The 27,498-nt window shown below is 40.1% G+C and overlaps 1 protein-coding gene across 1 annotated transcript in view; it reads left to right on the top strand.

Annotated features, from left to right (window-relative positions):
* The first annotated feature begins 219 nt into the window (after positions 1–219).
* The window catches only part of F5 (coagulation factor V), a 79,535-nt gene continuing 52,256 nt past the window's right edge, over positions 220–27,498 (top strand). Inside the window, 3 exon segments of the mRNA NM_001434752.1 lie at positions 220–507; positions 5,305–5,396; positions 11,324–11,446. Of these exon segments, the coding sequence (NP_001421681.1) occupies positions 350–507; positions 5,305–5,396; positions 11,324–11,446 (373 nt within the window). The 5' untranslated portion in view covers positions 220–349.

Genomic DNA, 27,498 nt, shown 5'->3' with positions numbered 1-27,498 from the left:
CAGTTTTACCCCCTCTCATGAATCCCTGAGTACTGCCCTGGCCGCTAGAACCTCCTATCACCGCATTTCCTTCACCCGTGGTAAAACAGTCACTAACTTGCTGGCTCTTCCTAATACCTCCGTCATCTGGGGCAGTGACCCAGCCAACCCTCAGCCTAGAAAGGTCTGAGGAGGTGGGGACAGTCCGGGCTATAGCCATCAGCGGCGCCTGGGGGAGTTGACAAGGAGGAGGACACTGCCACCCGCAGCCTCTGGGAGCTCACTGCAGCCCGGCCTGCGGACAGCCTCGCAGAGGCAGCCCTAACCCACCCCCGGGGTGGTGGCGGCAGGCAAGAGAAGGAAAGGAACCATGTTCCTCGCTTGCCCTGGCTTCTGGGTCCTCGTGGTCCTAGGCAGCAGCTGGGCAGGCTGGGGGAACCTAGGGGCTGAAGCAGCAAAGCTAAGGCAGTTCTACGTAGCTGCTCAGAGCATCAGATGGAACTACCGCCCCGAGTCCACACACCTCAGGTAAGGCAGGTGGGGTGTCTGGATGGGTTTCTCCGGGAAGAATAATCTATTTCTTTTAGAGAACATTCCTTTTGCAATTCCATTTCTGTGTGTGTGTGTGTGTGTGTGTGTGTGTGTGTGTGTGTGTGTTTAACTTCAGATAGGTAAATATAATTAATAGGAGGGTTTAATGAATAAAATTGGTGGATGCTTATTTTGCCTCTAATAATACAGTGTAATATTCTAAGGTTACAGAAAATATTGTTTGGCTAGATACTGCTTTCAAGAGTTTGTTGTTGATATAATTTTGTTAGTATCATTGCTTGTTGGTTTAATATATTGATTGATTCAAAAGCACCAGGCACCTACCTCTTCGTTAGCCCTTGTTGCAAACTCCTATTCCAGATATTTAGTAGTTTAGTATTTTTAGGAAGGGCTTCCCTGGTGGCTCAGATGGTGAAGAATCTTGCGCAATGCAGGAGACTTGGTTTCAATCCCTGGGTCAGGAAAATCCTCTGAAGAAGGAAATGGCACCCCACTCCAGTATTCTTGCTTGGGAAATCCCATGGACAGAGGAGCCTGGTGGACTATAGTTCATCAGGTCACAAAGAGTCAGACACAACTTCTAGGTACATACTATTTATTTTATATCCACTTAGCTTCATCTTCTAAAACTAAAGATGTGTACCTTGTAACTTTATTATAAGCAGATTATTGAGTAACAACTGCCAAACTTTTGTTACCTTCTCATAAATGACTTTCAAATCATCAATTCATAAAAATGCAACATTGTTTTTCTTTTATCTTTTTTCCTGTTTCACATGACTCTCATTCTTCTCTCATTCTTTATCAGTCCCTGGGATATGGTCTACTCTGGCTATTTTGATAAGAGTCACTATTAAAAGGCCTATGTAACTAAGACAAGGGTCAAATAATAAAACTGTATCTGAGTTGCAAACTCTTTTCCTAACTGAAAGATTAGAAATAAGATTTCCCAGAAATTAAACAAATCACAGGTTCTACTCAGTATTTCTCTGAATAGTAAACCTCTTAGTGTAACTAAGATTTTTTTTTAACTTAACATCACAGTTTAAATGATTGTGAAAGATGTGTTCCTCTTTTACAATTTCGAAACCAAAGCAATCTGCCAGGAAAGTATTGTGATGTTTTAAGCCTTTTAGTGCATAACATTAACCCTTTCAAAATCTCTTCTCTGTAACTGGATTATTTCGGAGGGTGTGTCAGCTTGGTCTTGTAGTAGTAAGTCCCTCTTTAAAAAAATCATTTAAAATATTGTATTTCAAGGTGATAATCTAGGTCACACCCTCACCCTTAGAGAGCCGATACTAACAAAAACCCCAAAGGAAATAGCAGTCTTTCCAACATCTATTTTCCTGCTCATGGGTAGAACACTAGCTTGGATGTTGGCTTTCCTATGTCATGCTTATGCTTGCTTATACTTGGGAGTTCTTTCTTCTGCAATTAACAATGAGAATAACAAGTTGAATATTGAAGGCAGAATCACATAGGGCAACACCCTGATTTACATGGTGAGTTGGTCATCCTATCCTCTCACTCTGTGATTGAGTTTCCAGAATTCTGGGAACAGTTACTCCTCTGGTATCAATTATTGAGTCAAAACCAAACAGTGATAATCCAGATGAACTGTCGCTATTTTCAAACCTCAAATCATGTCATTTCTTTCTAGTACTTCTTTTTTAAAAATTTATTTATTTTTAATTGAAAGATAATTGCTTTACAGTATTGTGTTGGTCTAGTACATCTACGTGAAAAATTAAACCTGTATATCTGGCTGCTTAAACTAAGAACTTGTTTTAAATTGTCCTACATCGAGAGCTAATGATACTCACTATAAAGAAATCAACATCCATCCTTTCCTAAAGTGTATTTTAGCACCAAGCAAAGATCTTTCCTTATTTCATGTAATATTGTCAGGGCAGTGCCTTTTAGTGGTGAAATAGATCTTTTATTCTTGCTCTGGAACAAAAGTGAATATTTTTGAAAATTTCCCTAAGGAAATATGTTCAATCACTTGCATGCATATAGTAACAGATATTGAAAAAAATAGATGTACATTGGTCTCTCAAGGGTTTAAGCCTTATATGATTTTATTATGAATAAATCATCTTTAAAGAATTCTCATAAATGGAAAACTCATCATGCATATTGTTTGAATTCATCTTTAACTTTCTGCTCAGTCTGATTATTTTCCAATAGCAATTCAGTTGTTCAAATTAAAAATAAATATACCTCTGTATGCACACACAATATACACAGGGAAACATATTAGGATGCACAACTCTACTAAAATTACTCTACATAAAAGACTGATTTTTCATAGTAAAGATCTTATACTGTCACCTGTACTCCTGTATTTAGAGATCTATGGTTAGGGTCAGGAAACACGTTTCAATTGCACCCTTCCAAGAAAAAGGACCTCCACATTATGGACACTAACATATACAATCCTAGGGTTCTTGGGCTCTATAAACTCTTAAGAGGTCATTTAATTAATTTTCAACTTGCCTGTTTTAACTTCCTACTTTTTCCCAAACTCAAAGAACCCAAAGCAATTAGTAAATAATTGTCTAGTTTCTACCTGAATGCTTCCAGTGACTGAGAACCTACCACCTTCTATAGCTAGCCCTTCCAAAAATACTTATGCGTGCCTCTTTTAATTCTGCATTCAAATATTAACACAGTTCTTGTACCCCACATTTTAAAATTATGAGAACTACTAAAATTACAGATTTTTCTGCTTGCTGGGAAAACTTGAAAGTGAAAAATCAACTTTAATTACACTTTTAAGATATTACTAGCTAAAATGCATTGAATATTTACAATGTGCCAGCTCTAAACCCTTTGTAGGTATCAGTTTATTTAAAATTTGTAATAATCCTTGAAGGAAATTTTACTGTTGGTCCCAGCTCACAATTACAGAAACAGAGGCAAAAATGGATTAAATAAACTTTTCAAGGTTATATAGGTAACAAGGGGTAGATACAGGATTCAAATCCAGACACTCTGTACATACAACCAGTTCTCTTAGCCTCTGTGCTACATAAACATCAAAGCAAATGTGGTTAGTATCTTTCTCTGTTATGACCTAATTATACTGGGCCACTCTCTGGATTAGGAAGCATATCAAAGCCAATATGGGCAACTGGTTTACACATCTGTAAGAAATTGTCCCCAATTATCTTTCCTTTTGGGCTCCCCTGGTGGCTCAGATGGTAAAGAATCTGCCTGCAATGCAGGAGATCTGGGTTTGATCCCTGGGTTGGAAAAATCCCCTGGAGCAGGCAACAGCTATCCACTCCAGTATTCTTGACTGGGGAATCAGATGGACAGAGGAGCCTGGTGAGCTGCAGTCCATGGGGTTGCAAAGAGTCAGAGATGGCTGAGCAACTAACACTACTACTATTATCTTTCCTTTTACCTTTAACTTTGAGTTTAAGACAAGGATGGGAATGGCGTGCCCATCTTTAGAGACACAGAAGGAAAGGATGGAAATTATCCCAGTACTCTCCCTGCTTTCCTCTCTGAATTCTTAACCATGGAAACAATTGGCCCTGTGCATCTGTGGATATGAAAGCTGAAGATACAGCCGGCTAACTGTACTGTTATAGAAGGGACTTGAACATCTGCAGTTTTAAATAAACTGATACCTACAAAGGGTTTAGAGCTGGCACAGGGGTGTTGTGGAACCAACCCCCACAGATACCAAGGATGACCGGACAGTAGTTTTTGAATCTTGGTTTTGCCATTATCAACTGTTTCTCCTCAGGCAAGTTACTTAAACTTAGATTTGTCATTCATTTGTTTCCTATATGAATCCCAGGGCTTTGACTCCATTAGCCATCTTCAACTTCTGAGCAAGAAAGAGTCCATTAAATCAACAGTTTTTGACAGTTCCCCAGCAGCTTGGGCTTCCCTGGTGGCTCAGGCAGTACACAATCTGCCTGCAATGCAGGAGGTGCAGGTTCAATCCCTGGTTGAGAAGAATCCTGGAGAAGAAAATGGCAAACCACTCCAGTACTTTTGTCTAGAGAATTCCATGGACAGAGGAGCCTGCTGGGCTACAGTCCTGCTGCTGCTGCTGCTAAGTCGCTTCAGTCGTGTCCAACTCTGTGTGACCCTAGAGACGGCAGCCCACCAGGCTCCCCCGTCCCTGGGATTCTCCAGGCAAGAACACTGGAGTAGGTTGCCATTTCCTTCTCCAATGCAGGAAAGTGAAAAGTGAAAGTGAAGTCGCTCAGTCACGTCTGACTCTTCGCGACCCCATGGACTGCAGCCTACCAGGCTCTGCCATCCATGGGATTTTCTAGGCAAGAGTACTGGAGTGGGGTGCCATTGCCTTCTCTGGGGCTACAGTCCATGGGGTCACAAAGAGTCAGACATGACTAAGCAACTAACACCAGCAGCTTAAAACTGTATATGAATGATGAGTTGAAAAGCAGCTCACATATTTATTCATAAGGAATTTGGCCATATCTTTAATCATTTAAAATATAAGCCTAAAGTTTGGGTTCTTTTTTAGAAATTTGATATGAGTAATAGGGTTGGTTAATGCAAGCTAAATTTGTGGAAGAATGGTTATCACAATAGAATATTCTTGAAGACATCAATAATTATTTTATTAACTTCACTTATCGTTCATATTTATAAGACCTGGGGTTTCTGAAATGCAGTTAAAAATACTGTTATTTCTAGTAAAGGTTTGAGGACATGAGAGATCTATTTTGTTGTACTGTGAGTAGATGTCATATAAGCCTTTCAAATGTATTTTATTTCCAGTTCGAAACCTTTTGAAACCTCCTTTAAGAAAATTGTCTACAGGGAGTATGAAGCATATTTTCAGAAAGAAAAACCACAATCCAGAACTTCAGGTAAGCCTGAAATATATTTTTAAATTTTAAAGATAAAACTCTATGGCTAATTTGATATTCACATATATCTAAAATATACATTTAGGGATATTTTATAGTAATGTGTCTTTGTTGTTTTTAACCAGTGTGACTACATAATTTGTAGGGCTCTTATTCATAGTGTTGAGAGTTTCAAAACAGTGACAACAAAGCATTAAGCCAAGCTGGGGGCCCTCCTGAGTATGGGGCCCTGTGCAATTTCATGGGTCACATGCCTATGAAGACAACTGTTTTTAATATTGATTTAAAAAAGCTAAACACAACTTTTAGGTGTTTGAATTTTTATTCATTCATCTAGCAAACTATTAAAGAGCACCTACTGTGGGCTGGGCATTGAAATAGGCACTATGGATGTCATGGTGGACAAGACAAATGCATCCCCTGCCTTCGTGGAGCTTATGGTCTAGTTTAACGAGCACAAATGAACTTTAGCAAATGATTATTTGCTGGGTCCTGAAATTCGTTTAAAGGGACTGTATACGGCTGATTTTTTTTGCATCTATCCTTCCCATCTCTTTTTTATTTAGTGTGATATGCATAATAGCTATAATTTTTAAAGAAAAATTTCTTCTCTTTTCCTCAACTCTTTTTCAGTTAAGGAAAGTAGGATGAATGGGTTTCTGGGATCTCAAATGTGGTGAATATGGTAACATAGTTCACAGGACTGATAAAGGCCATTAGGAGATGACGTCCTCCAGTTAGGTCCCCTAGATGATAATTCACATATGCTCAGATGGTACAGCGTCTGCCTACCCTGCGGGAGACCCAGGTTCAATTCCTGGTTCAGGAAGATCCTCTGGATAAGGAAATTGCAACCCACTCCAGTGTTCTTGCCTGGAGAATCCCAGGGACAGGGGAGCCTGGTGGGCTGCCAACTATAGGGTTGCACAGAGTCGGACACGACTGAGGTGACTTAGCAGCAGCAGCAACAATGGGCTTCCCTGTGTTCTGCAACACATTATTCACCTGAGAGCACAGGATTGTGTTAGCTTACCTCCTGCAGTTTTCATTCCAAAACTGCATAAAATTGGGTACAGGCTGTGCTACCATCCTGCAATCTCAAGACAGGCCACTCTTTCCCCCAATTTGACATTGGGCACCAAAGAAAAGGCAGAAATGGTCTTAGGTCATCTGGCTTATGGAGGATCTAAATGGCAGCTCAAACAACATTCAGCCGTGTTTGCTGTTTGCCTCCATGCATGAAGGTATTTGGTTTGCATTTGTAAAAATACCCCTTTGTTTTGCTTTAATTCTGAAGAAGCAAATAGGGAGGCTAAACAAATATTGCTAACCACTCATTGCAGTAAGAGGTTAAATTACTTAGAAGACTTATTCTGGGCATCAGGCATGTGCAGCCATGTGATGCCAACAAACAAATCAACCGAGCAAGGCATCCATGGTAACAAATTGAAGTGGGCCATGTGACAGCAGTCAGCACCTGACTTGGCTTATGGGCATTCTGGGCAGGTGGGAGTAGCCAGTGGGGGCTTCTGTTGGGAGCTAGGTCTGAGGGTATCAGCCAGAAGAGAGGGGTCAGTCAGTGGAGTCAGCTATGGCCAGGAGTGAAAACCAGTGCAGACATGGGGACTATTCCAGGAAAGTGAGGGAGCTGCCCTGCCCTGCAGAAGGCGGTAAAAGAAACCTTTGGTTCAAGAGTCTAGAGACCTGAGTTCTAGTCCCAGCAATGCCACCCAATCACTGACTGACCTTGGACACGCCACTCTTTCCATCCGCTTCCCAGGCTTTGTAACCATCTCTCAGATGAGGATTCAGCTCTATGGACTCCATGGTCCTATGCAGAACTAACATAAAAACTCAAACAAAAAGCTTCTCACAAGGTCAGTGTAAACTCTAGGACTTGGAGCTCAGGGAGTGGAATAAGACAACAGTGGGTGGAAACATAGGACGACTGTCTCAAAGATCACATTCTCTCATTGCTAAGGGAAAATGAGTTTCCTATCATTGCTGTAACAAATTACCACAAACTTAGTGGTTTAAAACAACACAAATTTGTTATCTCAAAATTCTTGAGGCCAGAAGTCCAAATGAGTTTCACTGAGTTAAAATCAAGGTGTTTGAAGAACTCTGTTCCTTCCAGAGGCTTCTGGGGAGAATTATTTCCTTGCCTTTTCCTGTTACTACTGATAGAAGCTACCTGCATCCATGGGCTCATGGCCCCTTCCTTCTTCAAAGCCAGCAGGTAGCATCTTCTAGTTGCTAACTCAGATACTCCTGCTTCCCTTTTCTGAGGACCTTTGTGATTACGTTGAGCCCACCTGGATAATCCAAGAAATGCTCCCCATCTCAACTTCCTTAACTTAATCACACCCACAGAATCTATTCTGCCATATAAGATAGCATATTTACAGGTCCCAGGGATTAGGATGTGGGAGGGCATTATCCTGCCTACTACACACCACCCCACAACAAAACTCTGCCACAATGTCCTCCATTTCAGGAAATGGCCCTCTCATCCACCCAGCCCTCCAAACCAGAACCTCAGCAGCCATCCATGGCCACTTGACCTCCCTCACCCCCTACTCTACATGCAACCCATCAAGTCCTGACAGTGTGATCTAAACAGCTCTCTAATATGTTCTCTCCTTATCATCTACATTGTCCTAACCTTGAACTAAGTTACCAACATCTCTCAGCCTTCACTCTGGTTTCTCACAAATGCAGCTGGTCACTGGTCCATGTTGCACCCCTGCTTCCAGATACTATTAGGTTAAGAGGCAAAACTCTGAGAGGTCTACAAGGCCCTGTGTGATGAGACCTCTGATCATGCCTTTGGCTTCACTTTCTGCCTTTCTCTCTTACCTCCAAAGCTCTGCCTTCCCACAGCTATCTGCCAGTTCTCTGAATAGGCCAAGTGTGCTGGCACCTCAGTGCCTTTGTACATGCTAGTCCCACTCCCTGGACTGCTCTTGTCCATCTCTTTGCCTTGCCTTTGGGCTTCAGTTAAAGTCTCACTGTGGTGGTGTCATATTGAATTAATTTTCACAACCACACAGGATTATAAGAGACAGTGTAGGGACAGCTCATGAAAGAGCAATTCTCCGAAAAAATGCTGAGTGTATATTTATAAAGTCCTCTTTTTGGACAAGGGAGTCATATAGTAAGGCTTTGAAGATAAGAAAGTTTGTTCTGCGTGCAGAACACCACCTATCGAGGCTGACGTGTCAACCAAGATATCTGTCTTAAGGGCATGAGAAAGAGCACAAGGAAAGGGTAAGACAGAACAGTCTTCAGAAAACAGGGCCTTGAGAAAGTAACAACATTTATATCTTCATACCTCACTTCCTCAGGGAAGCATTTTCCAACTCTGATCCCCTTCCTGCCTCTAAGAATTGCCTAGAAGCCCCTGTCAAATGCCCTGCAGAGAATCCTTTTCTTTTCTTTCATAATATGAACCACAGTTTGCAATTAAATATTTGTGTGACCATTTGTTAAAATCTGTCTTGCCTTCTATTTGAAGGCAGGGGGTACATCTGTTCTACTCACCATTCCAATTCTGACACCTAGGATAATGTGAGCACTCAATATTTCTTAAAAGAATGAATAACTACAAGGTGCAATAAAAAGAGGTGGTTAAAAGCTTAGCATTTAGAGTCAGACAGATTTAAGGTTAAATTATAGCTATGCCTCTAATTAGCTATATACTATTGGGCTTGATATTTAAATTCTCTGAGGTTCAGTTTCTTCATCTGTAAAATAAGTATCTTAATAACAACCTTAAAGATATGCTGGAAGGTTTAATGTAAAGACTTAGAGTGCTCAAATATATCAAGAGGGACAATTACAATTATCTCCATGGCAAACAAATGCTAGTTGAATTCCATGACTACTGTAACTTCCTTCTCCTGCTCCTGTGATTCCTAATGGGCAGAAGCCAACCCCATGAGAGCTTATGGATGGCCTGGAAGTGAGAATGGTCAACTGTCTGAAAAAGGGCTTTTGGCAACAAGTCTTAAAGCTTTGAAGGACATCAGAATCATTCAGGAGCACACCTCTAAAATGCAGATTCCCAGACCCCACCTCCAGACAGACTCAGGTTCACTGGGGCTGAGAGAGTACTTACTTGAGAAATCTGCCTTTTAGTTCAACCGTCACTGATTCTTGATGCAGAAGCATCTAAGGATTACACTCTGGGAAACTGTAACATATGATTCTTCAGAAAGCTGAGTCAAATATCAACTCTTGCCCTAACTCCACAGACAGAGTTGGTCCTTCATCCTTTCTGCTCCTGTAGCATTTTGCCCATATCTCAGCAGTAGCTCCTACCATATGTCTATCTCCAAATGAGCCTGTGAGCTCCTTAAGGACAAGGACAGTCGCTTATTTATCCATGTGTCTCCAGGACCTAGCACAGCACCTGGCATGTAGTAAGTGAAGCCTCACTGTTGATTTCTGCACCTCAATCTGCTGTCCCTGCTGTGCTCCCCATCAAAGTAACTGCTAACATTACTTATCCAGTTGTTTAGATCAAAACCCTGAGGATCACCCTTGCCTTCTCTCTCTCAATGGCTACATCTAACCCCTCAGCAAATGTGCTGCCTCTACTGTCAAAATGCCCAGAGTCTAACCTCTTCTCCCTGCTTCACTGCTGCACATGCTGGCCCAACACAGCATTATCTCCAGTCTATACCACCTGGTCTGTGTCCGCTGTTGTCACTACACAGAATATTTTCTACCCAGCAGCTAGGACAAATCTTTCTTGTGATTTTTTTTTTTAGGATGAACTTTAAAAAAAAAAAAAACTTTTTATTTTGTATTGGGGTATAGTGAATTAACAATGTTGCGATAGTTTCAAGTGGACAGCAAAAGGACTCAGCTGTACATAAATGTGTATTCGTTCTCCCCCAAACTCCCCTCCCACCCAGGCTGCCACATAATATTGAGCAGAGTTGCCTGTGCTATACAGTAGGTCTTTGTTGGTTATCCATTTTAAATATAGCAGTGTGTACATGTAGAATTAACTTTAAAACATATGAGACCATGTCTCTCTGCTGCACAAAGCTCAGTGATTTTCCATTTCACTTAGAAGAAAATCCAAAGTCCCTACCATGGCCCATAGGGGGTGACCCTAACTTTTCTCACTCTGGCCACACTGACGGTCTGTTCTTTGGATACATCAAGATCACTCCTGCCTCAGGACTCTGAACTTGCCTCAGGGCCACAGAATGGTCAGTTCTGCTCCCTGACTTCATTTAGGTCTCTGAGGTCTCCCACCGCAGAGAGATCTGAAGTAGCCAGTCGCCTTCTCTCACCTCACCCTTTCTTGACCCAAGATGGCAGTCTCTCCAGGAATGACAGTGAATCAGAATGGGGTGGACATGATCAGAACTATTTCTTCTATTTCCTTAACTGGCTTTGGGCCCAAGCCAGGTATTTCCACCTTCCTTTCCTTATCTGCCTGCATGGAATACAGAGGTAATGAGCTGGGAAAGCCTTCTAGATTGAAGATAAGCTCATCAACCTCAAGACTGAGAGGAATGACAGCAATCACCTGTGGGGTTTTCTGCATGTTTTTCTTGCTTAGCAGCTCTGTCTTGCTGCTGCTGCTGCTAAGTTGCTTCAGTCATGTCCGACTCTGTGCGACCCCATAGATGGCAGCCCACCAGGCTCCCCCGTCCCCGGGATTCTCCAGGCAAGAACACTGGAGTGGGTTGCCATTTTCTTCTCCAATGCATGAAAGAGAAAAGTGAAAGGGAAGTCGCTCAGTCGTATCCGACTCTTCGTGACCCCATGGACTGCAGCCTACCAGGCTCCTCCATCCATGGGATTTTTCAGGCAAGAGTACTGGAGTGGGGTGCCATTGCCTTCTCCGAGCAGCTCTGTCTTAGTAATCCTGAATACAGACATATTTAAAATCCTTGTTTTCATAGGACTTCTTGGGCCTACTTTGTATGCTGAAGTTGGAGACATCATGAAAGTTCACTTTAAGAATAAAGCACACAAGCCCTTAAGCATCCATGCTCAAGGAATTAAGTACAGTAAATTCTCAGAAGGTAAGAGGAATTTAACATCATATCCCTCTGACATGGGAAAATGTACAACTCTTTTACCACCAGTGTCAAACATTTTGAACCATATTGTTAATTAAGTTAAGAGAAATCTCCTTTCCTATAACTGGTAATAATAAAAATTGTGCCTTTGTAGATTTCAGAGGAGAAAGTGAAAACCTTCTGGAGTCATCTAGACCTCAGTTTTTTTGCTATGTTCTTGTTTTTGAATAGTTGGATGGGCAGGTTATCTAATCTTTATGAACTCCAATATGTTCCTCTGCAAAATGAGAATAATAATATTGCAAGATGGGTTAAGGCAGGGGTTCAAAAACTTTTTTGTGAAGAGCCAGTAAATACTTTGGGCTTTGAGAGTCATAGAATCTATCTTGCAAATACTCAAATCTACCATTTAGTACAAAAGCAGCCACAGACAATATGTAAATGGATGCTCATGGCTGTGTCCCAGTAAAATTTTATTTACAAAAAACAGGCAGCTGACTGGATTTGGTCCATGAGCCATAGTTTGAAACAGTGACATAGGACTAGTCAAACACAGGGCTACCCTGGCACATAGGTGGCATCTAATAAGTGATATTCAGTGGTGATGATGGTAATAGATGTAGTATTGAAATTTTGGACATACTGAAGTGGTTAAGAACATAAACTTTAAAAGCATACTTAGGTTCAAATTCCAGCTTTACAATTTCTGATTCTATGAGTATAGCATCTCTGAGCTTCAGTTTTCTCATCTATAAAATTGGAATAGTTATACCTATTCCATAAGATAGCTTTGAGGAACAAATGAGATCATTTAGGTAATGTACTAAATATGGTTCCCTGGAACCTGGTAAGTCCCCAGTAAATGGTGACAGTGATGGTGAAGATCATGGATATGGTGGAGGTTAAAGGGACCACATCAGCTACAGAATGGTAAGTACCTATTGTTGATATTATTCTGGTTATTTCCATTACGTTGATGTTCAGACCACAATAAGCAGAGTAGAGTTCTGTTAGCGACTGATTTAAGAAAATTATCCATACTACAATAGATGTTCGTATAACACCATTTAAAAATAAATTTTAACTTTTCATGATTCACAATTCTTTTCCCCATGTATGCCAGCCATTATACCTTTGAAGAGAAGAACTAAGTAGGAGAGTAGTTTACAATGTAGGTCTGGAACTAGATACCCCATACAAATTTTGGCTCAGACATTTATTAGCTGGGTGACTTTTGGCAAGTAACTCTACCTCTTGGTGCCTCGTCTTTCTCATCTGTAAAATGGGGATTGTAATCATATCTATCTCATATAGGTTTGTGGTCAAGAAATATCAGAACAATGCCTTGCATATTCTCCAGGCAAGAATTCTGAGTGGATTGCCATGCGCTCCTCCAGGGGACCTTCCCCACCCAGGGGCTGGACATTGGCACGCAGGTTCTTTACCACTGGCGTCACCTGGGAAAGTGAAAGAAAGTGAAGTTGCTCAGTCCTATCCAGCTCTTTGAGAACCCATGGACTGTAGGTTGCCAGGGTCCTCCATCTATGGGATTTTCCAGGCAAGAATACTGGAGTGGGTTGCCATTTCCTTCTCCAGGCCACCTGGGAAGCCCTGTATATAAAATAAGCACTTGATAAATATTAACAAATAATAAGCACTTGATAATTTTATGATGATAAAAGTAATTCAATTAAAATGTCTTTAAATTATAATGTTATAATGTCAATTTTATCTTGATTAAAAATGTTATTTGAAATATGTTCAAATAATTTAATATTTACCTGACAGTATATGGTTAGAGGGCTTCCCTGGTGACTCAGAGGGTAAAGAATCTGCCCGCAATGCTGGGGACCTGGTTGGATCCCTGGGTCAGAAAGATCCCCTGGAGAAGGGATAGGCTACCAACTCCAGTATTCTTGGGCTTCCCTGGTGACTCAGATGGCAAAGAATCTGCCTGCAATGTGCAAGACCTGGGTTCAATCCCTGGGTTGGGAAGATCCTCTGGAAGAGGGCATGGAAATTCACTCCAGTATTCTTGCCTGGATAATCTCCATGGACAGAGGAGCCGGGCAGGCTACAGTCTGTGGGGTCACAAAGAGTCAGACAGGACTGAGTGACTAAGCACACAGCACATATGGATTAGAAAGTGACTTTTTATTTATTATTTCCTATGTAAATTGCTATCAAACTCATCCTGACAACTCATGACTGATAATGTCAATGAACTAACCTCCCCAGGACCATTAGCATTATCACTTCATCTTTGGCTTGAGGAAAAACAATGAAGCATTAACTGAAATTTCAGGCATCTTGCCACTTTGCAAAACTCTGGGTGAGGTAGCATGTAATGGCATAATGACATAGTGAAGAAGAATTTCAACTACTTATAAGTATTCCAGATGACTGCATCAGGAATTCGGCAATGCCATGCACAAGGGGAGAACCCTCAAAAGGTTCCTGCTGCTGCTACTGCTGCTAAGTCGCTTCAGTTGTGTCCGACTCTGTGCGACCCCACAGAGGGCAGCCCACCAGGCTCCCCCGTCCCTGGGATTCTCCAGGCAAGAACACTGGAGTGGGTTGCCATTTCCTTCTCCAATGCATGAAAGTGAAAAGTGAAAGTGAAGATGCTCAGTCGTATCCAACTCTTAGCAACCCCATGGACTGCAGCCTACCAGGCTCCTCTGTCCATGGGATTTTCCAGGCAAGAGTGCTGGAGTGGGTTGCCATTGCCTTCTCCAAAAGGTTCCAGGCAGGTTCTATTTCAGATGTTGGAGGAGTTAAGTGTTACAGACTTTGTACTCCACTTAAGCTGTTTGCACAGAGAATGAACCTTGCAACATTATCCCTCTTCCTTTACTGTTTACTTGTCCCTGCACTCCCCTCCTGCCAGAATAATTTATGAGCAGTTGTTTTAAAATGTTCCCACCACTTCCATTGGTCACTTGGTTATTGCCCCTGGTTTCATGAATCTGAGAAAGGTAAACACAGATTAATGGGCAAAGTCCAATTTTATCTTGGAGATGAGATACAAATCTAGTGAACAGACTAAAAGATTGATCTGTCCTTTGTGGTGAAAAATAAAAAGGCAAGCCTTCTATTCATTTTATTGTGTCCTCTGTTAGAATAAAACATCTCCTTTTTCATGTCTGACACTTACCCTATGTCTTATAGCCTCCTTCTATGGTTTGTACTATTTTTTCAGGAGTGGAAATAAATTAACCATATGCTGAGTCAACTACAAGAGAATCCAGATTCCCTTATCTCAGAGGTAGATACTTGAGAGATGAATGGTTGGGAGGTTGAAACAATATAAAGGCTTAAGAGAAGACTCAAACAGTCTTTGTGGCTGCTTGGGCTAACCAGTGAATGATCCAACCTAGACAGCAATCTTCTTTATCTGGAAATTAATCCTTGAGCCCCACCAAAGATTTGGAGACCTACTGACATCAGCTAGAAGAAAAAGATAGCCATGGAAAGAATTCTGGCTTTAGAGCCAGAATGACCCCTGGATTTGAACCCTAAATTTGACTAGGCAATTGACTTTATCGCTAAGCCTCAGTTTTATTTCTATAAAATGAGGTAGCAATTCCTCCCAACTAAAGTTATTGCAAGGATTAGTCACAGTATATGTCAAGTTTTTGGCACATAGTGCTCATCATTTTATTTCTACGCAAATGAAATAAAATTCTACAATAGAATTCAGATGACAAAAGGAACTAAAATTGCACAGAAAACTTCAGTTATCCAGAGTACATAAGGAATGAATTGTTTTTTTTTTTTTTGAATGAATTGTTTTGAGTAATAACATTTTCCAGATAGTTTGAGGTTTACTTTAAGTGTTAAGATACTTTTTAAAATCACTTTGGATAGAACTCTTTCTAAATGTTATACTTTCCCAGACTTTTTAAAAACAGAAGATGAGGAGTAAAATTCTAATCCCTTCCTAAACCATTACTTACAATCTACTATGAGATTTTACAAATATTCACAAATGTTAGAATTGTGTGTAGTCTAAGAGTAAACAGACTCGAAATGAAGATCTACGTTGTCTATGGTGAATGAAAGTCACTCAGTTGTATCTGACTCTTTGGCACCCCATGGACTGTACAGTCCATGGAATTCTCCAGGCCAGAATACTGGAGTGGGTAGCCTTTCCCTTCTCCAGGGGATCCTCCCAACCCAGGGATCGAACCCAGGTCTCCCACATTGTAGGCGGATTCTTTACCAGCTGAGCCACAAGGGAAGCCCATTATCTATGGTATTGTCATAGATAAAGACCCTGAGCTTTCATTCATGGATTTTGTTACATTTATTTTGGTTGTCCAGGAACTTTGTTGCTTTTTTAAATTCTAGACTATGCTTTAGTTAGGAGATGACTGGAAATATGAGTCCAGGTCAGGAAAGACGTTACTGTACGCCAAGTTGTAGCATGGTGTTTTCAACTTACTTCCAGTTGCACGCCCTCCACAGGTGTACAATGTTACGTAGGGCAAGGATGGGCAGCTCTTTTGACAGGACAAATTGTGATTTATAAAAATACTTACAAGAACATTTCTTTTAGAAATGCATTTGATAGGAATATGTTTTTAAACCAGTAAATAAAATATTAATATCTGCAACTGTACCTGATTTTAAACTTTTTATCACTAAAAGAATTTCAATCTGAGGCTAAAATATCAGAAACTCTGTAGCTAGTATGTGCTGAACCGTTTGATCACAGTGCTACACGCTTGAGCAAATTTTGTTGTCCAGTAAGATTTCTGAAGCTGTTTCAGACAGTTCCCTTTAGCAATTTGTTTCTGAGGGAATATTAATATTATTCTTTGACTTGAAAGTGAAAGTGAAGTCGCTCAGTCGTGTCTGACTCTGCAACCCCAAGGACTGTAGCCTGCCAGCCTCCTCTGTCCATGGGATTCTCCAGGCAAGAATACTGGAGTGGGTTGCCCTTTCTTTCTCCAGGGGAACTTCCCATCCCAGGGATCGAACCCAGGTCTCCCGCACTGTAGGCAGACACTTTACCGTCTGAGCCACAAGGGAAGCCTTTGACTTATATTCTTTGACTTATATTCTCACAATTTAAATGTGGGAGTTGCACTGTGAATACTACACAACAAAATGAGTTCTATAATATTCAGCTATCTGCTGGTAAGCTAATTCCCCAAATAATACATAAGCAAGTAAATAACTTTTCCACCAGAAATTGTTCTTTGCATCTAAGTGTTGCCAAATTCTCTATGTGAAAACTTAGTCCTCTCAATTTTTCCAAAACATTCCAATGCTTGACATCATGCAGTCAATTACATTTTCCACTTTGCTCTGGATATTTTGGCCTCCTACAGATGCTTCTTTGAGTATATAGTAAATATCTGAAACAAACTGTAAGGGCTAATATATTGATAATAATTCTCATAAGTCTAAAAAATGTGACAAGTGTGCAAGTCTTTCTTCTTCAAAAGCCTTGCAGGCCCTGAGCAATGAAACTAGGCTCTTTACACAACATCAGCACTCAAATTTGCTCAGTGCCTAAGTTATAGTCTCTAAAAGAATGTTCTGAATATTTAAGGGCACACCGGACAGTTCACTGAGTTTATTAAATGGAGAGGAAAAGCTCCTTAGTGGGTGACCAAAGCGGCCCTTTATGTAACTTCACTTTTCCAAAGCTTGTACGCACTATTTTACATTTGGAAAAAAAACCCTGAGAATCTCTGGGCAAATAATTAGTTCATCATGACAAGTGTAACCACAAAGCTGACTATAGACAGAGCAGGAAATGAACAGAATTGAGAACTATAAAATAAAAGGTCACCCTTGTGTAAAGAATTTATTCTAGCAGGAAGCTGAACAAGGACTTTTTGTCCTCTAGCCTAATAGTCTTTGCTGGATAGTTCTCCTCCTTTTGGTTAAGAGTTTTAAACTTTTTGTTTTGATTACAAAGTCAGATTTGCAAAAAATATATTTCATAAATGCTTCCTTTATATAGCCATTTCTATTTCATATGTCATGTTATATACCTTACAAAAATCAAAGATACAACTTGCTTGTTTTATTCTAGATGAAAAGTAAAATAAAATACTTTAAAGTGAAAAGAATTAAAGCAGTGAAAAATTATCCCCAAACTATCACATTAGTAATCCTCACTCAGTTTAATTACAGGATCTATTCCTATATGCAGATTTGTTTCAAGATGCCCATATTTCACCTTGTAATTTTTCATTTAGTTACTTGAAATTTATCCTGTGTTTAACTAACAAGTGAATCTGAAATTTTCAGTAATTTACTCTGGTCAACAAGGCAGACATTAAAAACCACCATGTGTTCAAATAAACTTAGATATGAAACCCTGACCATTTTTTGTTGTTGTTGTTCTTTTCTTTTTTTTAATTTAATATTATTCTTAAACTTTACAATATTGTGTTAGTTTTAAGTTTGATATTGTTGGATAATCAGTTATACTGCTCTATCTAGCATGTGTTGGAACTTCTTCAGTGATTCTTATATAATTATATGATTGGTCTCATTAGAGATGAACTGATCTGATCATGGTGTTCTGATCATGGCTTCTCCATTGAAGTGGCCCTAGAAGAAACCTAGAAATGAAATCCAACACAATCAGGGCACTTGCTTGTAGTCTGCTATTAACTAAGCTGTGAGCTCCCTCAGGGTCTCAAGCTATCTTCTTTATATTTGTGCCCTGGCACCTAACCCAGAGCCTGGGACATAGATGATTGTGATAACAATCATCACTGAACTAAACTGAGAAACTGAGGACCAGATTAGAAAGTAACGACTACATGTTATTTTCTGCTTGCTCTGAAACTTACTAAATTTGCTGTGATTAATATATTAAGAGACTTTAAGAACACAAGATAAATTGTATCAGAAGTATGAAGTTCATTTCTTCAAAAACGGAAGAGGCAATGTCAATTTTAAAAATGCCTAGGAGTGGGATGAGAGGCTCAAGAGGGAGAGCATATATGTATAATTATGACTGATTCACATACAGCAGCATCCAACACAATATTGTAAAGCAGTTATCCTCCAATTAAAAAAAAAAAAAAACAGCTGAGAAAGGACATAACCAAAATACGAAAATATTAGCACAGGTTGCCATAACACTGGTTAAGTGCCAGATATTTTGCATGTATTTTTCAGTCCTCAGAACCCATAAACAATGAACTATCATTGCAAGAAAATGATTACATTGTCTTAAGTTATGAATGAGAATACTGAGGCTGCAATTTCCCCAAATTCAGACAGCAAGTGGTGCAACCAAGAAATTTCAAGTGTAGCTCCTAAACTCATGTATTTTCTTCCATAACCTAGCAGGGAGATGATACCATTAATCATATAATTTCACAAGTATTTTAATTATAGTATCATCAATTTTAATTAAGTATTTGTGAAATTATATATATCAGATATCATGGAATGAATAAGCTGAAATATAGGTTGATATCTGAAGTTTGAACATATGTTTATCCAGAGAAAGGAAGGAAAAACTTCAAAAGTTCTCTCTCACCCTACAAAGAATATCACATTTTATCCTTTTGAGAGCTTATGAATGCCATTTTCTACTAGAGAAATTCATACAGTAGAATCACAGTTGGAACAGTGGAAGCATTATGTCCAGAAACTTCATTTTTTCACCTCATGAAGTCACAAAGCATTAAGCATTGAATAAGGGTCATCATGCTTGATTCAACATAGCGTCAGTCAACAACTTGCCATGCAAATTCCGGTCAATAGACAAGGTTTGACCTGAGATGGCAAATCTCCTTATCAGTCCTGGTTGTGCTCTGTTACCAAAGCTGTTTTGCAACTTTCCAGAGGTAGTTCATTGTGTTTATTAGTAGAGACTCTTCCCCATAAACTCTTTTTTTCTTTTGGGTTTAGGCTGGAATAATATGATTATTCACAGGAAGCTATTTCAGCTTTTAACATTTCTCAACTCTTGATAATTTTAACACTCACATCCTTTTTATCAACAGAATGTAAGTTCAACCTATTAAATATTGGTTATCAGTGTCAAAAGGATATCCTCTGTGGGGGCGGGGAAGATACAAGAGTCCTATGTTAAGCTTTTCACTAGCACAAGGGTCACAAACATAGATGCCAACAGCAGCCAGGAAGGAAATTCAATGAAAATCTGAGTCCAGTAGAGACTGGTGATCAGATAGCCAGTGTCCAACTGCAGGGGGCAGCCAGGACTCAGATCCAGCCAAATTCTATGCAGAAATTTGGTCCAGTGTCACCTTGATCTCTAGCTTTTATTTGTTGTTGTTATCCCTTCTCCAGGGATCTTCCCAACCCAGGGATAAAACTCAGGTCTCCCACATTGCAGGTGGATTCTTTACTGGCTGAGCCACCAGGGAAGCCCAAGAATACTGGAATGGGAATCCTATCCCTTCTCCAGTGGATCTTCCTGACCCATGAATCAAACTGGGGTCTTCTGCACTGCAGGTGGATTCTTTACCAGCTGAGCTACCAGGAAGTGTATATTCTTTAACACAAACAAGCAATCCAGATTCTTACACAGTATCTCCATATAGTTAAAGTTGATATCTGATTTGGTTTAACACCACGCAATTCTAACAGATATACACATGAGCTTAGACTTGATGATCTTGCTTCTAGCCCATAGGAACCTTAAATCTTAAGAGTTCAATACGTTCATTGAGCACCTTCTCCATGCCAGGTACTGTAAAAGCATCAGAGATACTAAAAGAAGTATAATCCAGCACCTGTCTTTGAATTGTTCATATTCTAGTGATAGAAATGTGCATGGTACAGTTAATTATTATCTAGCAGGAAGAAAAGAAATTAATCATATAATTATACATATATTTAATTATAAATTGTGATGAGTGCTATAAAAGAAAAAAAAAGACACAGTATAATCAGAAATCAAGGAAGAAGCAAGCTTACATTTAAGCTGACATCTGAAGGATGAGCACACATTTACCCAAAGAAAGAAAGGGAGGAAGAACATTCTAGGCAAAGGAAATAATATCTGCAAAGATCCTGAGCTTGGCCACAATTTGGCATGTCTGGGAAACTAAAAGACCAGTCACATGGTCCAAGTGTGACTGATACACAGTGAACAAGGAGAAAAGTCACACATGTTGAGAATGGAGAGAAAAAAGGGCTAGATGATAAATGGACCTGTGGTTGCTGTTAGGGATTTTGAGAAATAAGAGGTCACTGTCAGGATTTTAAGCAGGAACATGGCAAAGAAAGATCTGCGGTTTTAAGGGATCCTTCTGTCTACAGGCTGGGAAATAGATTGTGGGGTTCCTCTTATGCCAGAATCCCAATGACCAGTTAACAGGCTAGTTCTCAAGTCTAGACTTGTCCTACAGTGATGGCTGTAGAGAGACACAGAGAAGAGTGCAAACTTGGAGTATATTTTAGAGATAGTACATTGCTGTGGATTATAAAATATGGACAACATAGAGGTATAAAGGGAGATGATACTGGATAGGCGGACTGGGTAAACTGATGAATGATTTCAGCAGCCATAGCAACACATTTAGTCTTTATCCTGTGGGTAAGACAAAACCCTTTAAAGTTTGATGGAATGAGTTGATACAGTTGGATTTGTGTTGAGCTTAGAGTAAATGATTCAGTTTCCTGTCTTCAATAGACTTTATGGTCCATCCACAACTAGTCTTTTTTTTTCCCCCTATGACATAAGCTTAATCATCAACAATAAACTAGAGGCTTCTGAGGGTATTAAAGTATATCTTTATTTCTTATCTCTAAGGCAAATGAAATCGTGACTATAATATTATTTCATTTGGTTGCATTGTCTTTCATACACTGAATGGTGTCCTGTGGAGAGCGGGTCAGTAAATCTAGATATAACTACTCAACTCTTCTGTCTTATGATTTCCATGCTTAGAACCTCATGTGGTACAGCAGTACATGCTCCTGCAGCAGCTGCATGTCCCACTGCTGATGAGTGCAGATGCTGTTTCCCACACCCATCTGGAGAGCCCAAATATATGCTGATACCATGCCAATTCACACGAGTGTTTCTGAGTGGAATATATTTTCCTGATGATGTGCAGTTAAACAAGGGGAGCTGATACTAAGATAACATAAAATATTTCTTATAGAAATGCAGCATCTCAGACTCCAGTTCCTGGACACGAGGGAACAGATTTATCCTTTTGCTTAACAGACAGGTAGGCAAAACAGATGAAAGAACAGTTTTCAGATATTGAACAAGAGACACTGTGAGAGAATGGTCCACAAGAGAATGAGACGGGCCCTCTGCCTGGAGACAGTCTCCAGGGCATAGCACAATGAGGGTGAAATGAAATAGAGCCCAGCATTCTCTGTGAATTGAAGAAACAAACTTTACTTGATTTAGACTATAGTGATTGGAACTTATGATTTGTAGTGCAGAGTACTAGAGAGAATGGTGTAGACACAGAGAAAGTACTCGTGAGAATCCAGTGAACGGTCCTCTCAAGTCTTCAGCTATTATACTAATATGCACAAGAGGAAAATATTAAGGGTAAGGAAAATATTACTAAAGAGAAAAAAACAGAACAATCCCTAGACCACACACAGGATCAGGAATAGTGTATGTTCCCACTATCAAAAGTAAAAAGACTTCCTAATAAATGGGCATTGGGTAGAATCACCAGCGGGAACAGAAATTGGACAATGGACTGGAAAAGGTCAGTTTTCATTCCAATCCCAAAGAAAGGCAATGCCAAACTACTGCACAATTGCACTCATTTCACATGCTAGTAAAGTAATGCTCAAAATTCTCCAAGCCAGACTTCAACAGTACAGGAATCCTGAACTTCCAGATGTTCAAGCTGGTTTTAGAAAAGGCAGAGGAACCAGAGATCAAATTGCCAACATCCACTGGATTATCGAAAAAGCAAGAGAGTTCCAGAAAAACATCTTTTTCTGCTTTATTGACTATGCCAAAGCCTTTGACTGTGTGGATCACAATAAACTGTGGAAAATTCTGCAAGAGATGGGAATACCAGACCACTTGATCTGCCTCTTGAGAAACCTGTATCCAGGTCAGGAAGCAACAGTTAGAACTGGACATGGAACAACAGACTGGTTCCAAATAGGAAAAGGAGTACGGCAAGGCTGTATATTGTCACCCTGCTTATTTGACTTATATGCAGAATACATCATGAGAAACACTGGGCTGGAAGAAGTACAAGATGGAATCAAGATTGCCAGGAGAAATATCAATAACCTCAGATATGCAGATGACACCACCCTTATGGCAGAAAGCAAAGAACTAAAGAGCCTCTTGATGAAAGTGAAAGAGGAGAGTGAAAAAGTTGGCTTAAAGCTCAACCTTCAGAAAGCTAAGAGCATGGCATCTAGTCCCATCCCTTCATTGCAAATAGATGGGTAAACAATGGAAACAGTGACAGACTTTATTTTGGGGGGCTCCAAAAATCACTGCAGATGGTGACTGCAGCCATGAAATTAAAACACGTTAACTCCTTGGAAGAAAAGTTATGACCAACCTCAGATCAGATCAGATCAGATCAGCCGCTCAGTCGTGTCCGACTCTTTGCGACCCCATGAATCGCAGCATGCCAGGCCTCCCTGTCCATCACCAACTCCCAGATTTCCTCAGACTCACGTCCATCGAGTCAGTGATGCCATCCAGCCATCTCATCCTCTGTTGTCTGCTTCTCCTCCTGCCCCCAATCCCTCCCAGCATCAGAGTCTTTTCCAATGAGTCAACTCTTCTCATGAGGTGGCCAAAGTACTGGAGTTTCAGCTTTAGCATCATTCCTTCCAAAGAAATCCCAGGGCTGATCTCCTTCAGAATGGACTGGTGGGATCTCCTTACAGTCCAAGGGACTCTCAAGAGTCTTCTCCAACACCACAGTTTAAAAGCATTAATTCTTCGGCGCTCAGCCTTCTTCACAGTCCAACTCTCACAACCATACATGACCACAGGAAAAACCATAGCCTTGACTAGACGAACCTTTGTTGGCAAAGTAATGTCTCTGCTTTTGAATATGCTGTCTAGGTTGGTCATAACTTTCCTTCCAAGGAGTAAGCGTCTTTTAATTTCATGGCTGCAGTCACCATCTGCAGTGATTTTGGAGCCCCCCAAAATAAAGTCTGACACTGTTTCCACTGTTTCTCCATCTATTTCCCATGAAGTGATGGGACCGGATGCCATGATCTTCGTTTTCTGAATGTTGAGCTTTAAGCCCACTTTTTCACTCTCCACTTTCACTTTCATCAAGAGGCTTTTGAGTTCCTCTTCACTTTCTGCCATAAGGGTGGTGTCATCTGCATATCTGAGGTTATTGATATTTATCACAGCAATCTTGATACCAGCTTGTGTTTCTTCCAGCCCAGCGTTTCTCATGATGTACTCTGCATGTAAGTTAAATACACAGGGTGACAATATACAGCCTTGACGAACTCCTTTTCCTATTTGGAACCAGTCTGTTGTTCCATGTCCAGTTCTAACTGTTGCTTCCTGACCTGGATACAGGTTTCTCAAGAGGCAGATCAAGTGGTCTGGTATTCCCATCTCTTTCAGAATTTCCCACAGTTTATTGTGATCCACACAGTCAAAGGCTTTGGCATAGTCAATAAAGCAGAAATAGATGTTTTTCTGGAACTCTCTTGCTTTTTCCATGATCCAGCGGATGTTGGCAATTTGATCTCTGGTTCCTCTGCCTTTCCTAAAACCAGCTTGAACATCAGGAAGTTCACGGTTCACATATTGCTGAAGCCTGGCTTGGAGAATTTTGAGCATTACTTTACTAGCGTGTGAGCTGAGTGCAATTGTGTGGTAGTTTGAGCATTCTTTGGCATTGCCTTTCTTTGGGATTAGAATGAAAACTGACCTTTTCCAGTCCTGTGGCCACTGCTGAGTTTTCCAAATTTGCTGGCATATTGAGTGCAGCACTTTCACAGCATCATCTTTGAAGATTTGAAATAGCTCAACTGGAATTCCATCACCTCCACTAGCTTTATTCGTAGTGATGCTTTCTAAGGCCCACTTGACTTCACATTCCAGGATGTCTGTTTCTAGGTGAGTGATCACACCATCATGATTATCAGGGTCATGAAGATCTTTTTTGTACAGTTCTTCTGTGTATTCTTGCCACCTCTTCTTAATATCTTCTGCTTCTGTTAGGTCCATACCATTTCTGTCCTTTATCAAGCCCATCTTTGCATGAAATGTTCCCTTGGTATCTCTGATTTTCTTGAAGAGATCTCTAGTCTTTCCCATCCTGTTGTTTTCCTCTATTTCTTTGCATTGATCACTGAAGAAGGCTTTTTTATCTCTTCTTGCTATTCCTTGGAACTCTGCATTTAGATGTTTATATCTTTCCTTTTCTCCTTTGTTTTTCGCTTCTCTTCTTTTCACAGCTATTTGTAAGGCCCCCCCAGACAGCCATTTTGCTTTTTTGCATTTCTTTTCCATGGGGATGGTCTTGATCCCTGTCTTATGTACAATGTCACGAACCTCATTCCATAGCTCATCAGGCACTCTATCTATCAGATCTAGGCCCTTAAATCTATTTCTCACTTCCACTGCATAATCATAAGAGATTTGATTTAGGTCATACCTGAATGGTCTAGTGGTTTTCCCTACTTTCTTCAATTTAAGTTTGAATTTGGCAATAAGGAGTTCATGGTCTGAGCCACAGTCAGCTCCTGGTCTTGTTTTTGCTGACTGTATAGAGCTTCTCCATCTTTGGCTGCAAAGAATATAATCAATCTGATTTCAGTGTTGACTATCTGTGATGAAAACCATAATCTTACAAATTCAGGGAGGTTGACAAAAGCAAGAAGAAATATAAATAAAAGCACAAGGCATATCATAATCAAATGAAAACCAGTGATGAAGAAAAAATGTTCAAAATAGAGGGAAAATGTCATGGATGGACAAAAATAGAATGGTATCACATATCATTAGAAACAATGCAAGCCAGAAGATAGTTGTATGTGTGCCACTCAGTCATGTCTGACTCTGCAACCCCATGGACTGTAGCCTGCCAGACTCCTCTGTCCATGGAGTTTTCCTGGCAAGGATACTGGAATGGGTTGCCATTTCCTTCTTCAGGGGATCTTCCTAACCCAGGCATCCAACTGGGGTCTCCCACATTGTAGGCAGATTCTTTACCATCTGAGCCACCAGGGAAGACAGAGATATCTTTAAAGTACTGGATAAGGGCTGATGGGGATGGTCTGTCCACTTGGTGTTCTATACCAAGTAAAAATATCCTTTAAAATGAAGGCAACATAAAGACTGTTTTAGACAAAGAAAGCAGAAACAATTTCTCATTAGCAAACCAGAGAAAAAAAAAGTTAAAGGAAGTGCTTTAGTCAGAAAAAGGTTATATCAGAGAGATTCTTGGAGCCACAAGAAGGAATAAAAGTTCCAGAAATGGATAAGTATAGAGAAAATTTTTTCTTGTTTTTAAATGATAATTGATTATCTAAATTTGAGCAAAGAATAATGACAATTTATTATGGGGTATATTATATATGTAGAAGTGAAATGGAGGTGACAAGCAGCACAAGGCTGGGAGGACAAAAATGGAAATATACTATTGCAAGTTTCTTGTAATGTAAGCAAAATGCTATAGTATTACTTGAAGGTAGACTATGATAAGTTGTATGCTGTGAACTGAAGGGCACTGCGAATAAAGTAAAGCTAAAAAGCCAACAGTGGAGGTAAAAAGGAAATGTTAAAAACACTCAATTAATCCAAAAGAAAGTAGGAAAGAACAGAAAATAATGAACAAAAGCCAGATGGACAAATAGAAAACAATAGCAGGATGGTAGATTTAAACCTAAGCATATCAATAATTATATTAAAAGCAAATGGGAAGAACACTACAACTAAGAGGTAGCTTTTAAGACTGAATTGAAAGCAACACGCAACTTGATGCTGAACTCAAGAAATCCACTTTGAAAACAAAGATAGATAAAAAGTAAAAGATGGAAAGTATATCACAGTAACTAATTAAATCAAACAAAATGGATGCATCATTCCATTTACATGAGAACACAGGAAAGCAAAACATAGAGACAGAAAGCAAATCAGCAGTTGCCTGTGTGCAGAGAGTAGGGGAAGGTATTGACTACAAATGTACATGGAAACTTCTTGGGGTGATGGAATTGTTCCGGACCTCCATAGTGATGGTAACTATAGAACTGTACATATTTATCCAAATTTAGCAAATATTGTACTTAAAATTGGTGAATTGCATTGTTTGTCATTTATACCTCAGTAAAGATGATGAAAGGGTGAGGGAGAGAGAGAAGGGGGGAGGAATAAAGAGGAGAAGAAAAGGAACAGGAAAGGGGGAGGGGAAGAAAAGAAATTAACCATTTGTTTTCCCAGTCATTTCAGTTACAGTAGTTTCCACTGGCCTTTTGCTCCATCATGTTAAACATTTTAGCCCTTTTCTCTGATCCTTAATTTCTACTCATATTTATACTCTAATGGTCTTACCTTCCACCTTAAGGAATTTATTGACTGTTTTACTAAACAAAGATAACTGAATCCCAAAGAGAAATTCTGGTACCAGTCGATGATGTGAAACTCTTACCTAATTAAATGAGGAATTCCTCAGAAGAAACTGCTCTTCCCTCTTGCTGTCGAACATCGACCTCTGCCCTTCCTGTCCTCACTTGCTCCATCTCTAGCCACATCTTCCTTTTGTTGCTGAAAACGCCACCCAACCCTCTGCTCTGCTTTTACTCTTGAGCATCACAGTTTCCTTTCTTCAAAAAGGAAGACCATTTCTATATCCTCCCCCATCTCCCACCAGTATGGAAAGCTGAACACATGAAGGTCTTAACTGGTGGGCCTTCTAGGTACACAAAGGACTGAAGTAAAGCATGTAAACTTCAGAGGGTAGATACATTTCATAATCACAAGAACAACTTGACTGCTAGACTCTGAGACTCTGGGGAAAGAATTGCGATAATCAGATGGTAGAGATGTGATAAAGGGCTCAGAGTGGCATCAATCGGAAAGAAGACATGAAACAGAGTGAAACAGTATATAAGTAGATGTGAAT

Source organism: Bos taurus, chromosome 16 (assembly GCF_002263795.3).
Source record: "Bos taurus isolate L1 Dominette 01449 registration number 42190680 breed Hereford chromosome 16, ARS-UCD2.0, whole genome shotgun sequence".
Lineage (NCBI taxonomy): Eukaryota > Metazoa > Chordata > Mammalia > Artiodactyla > Bovidae > Bos > Bos taurus.
The sequence above is the reverse complement of the archived record's forward strand: the minus strand, read 5'-3'. Positions and strand labels throughout refer to the sequence as shown.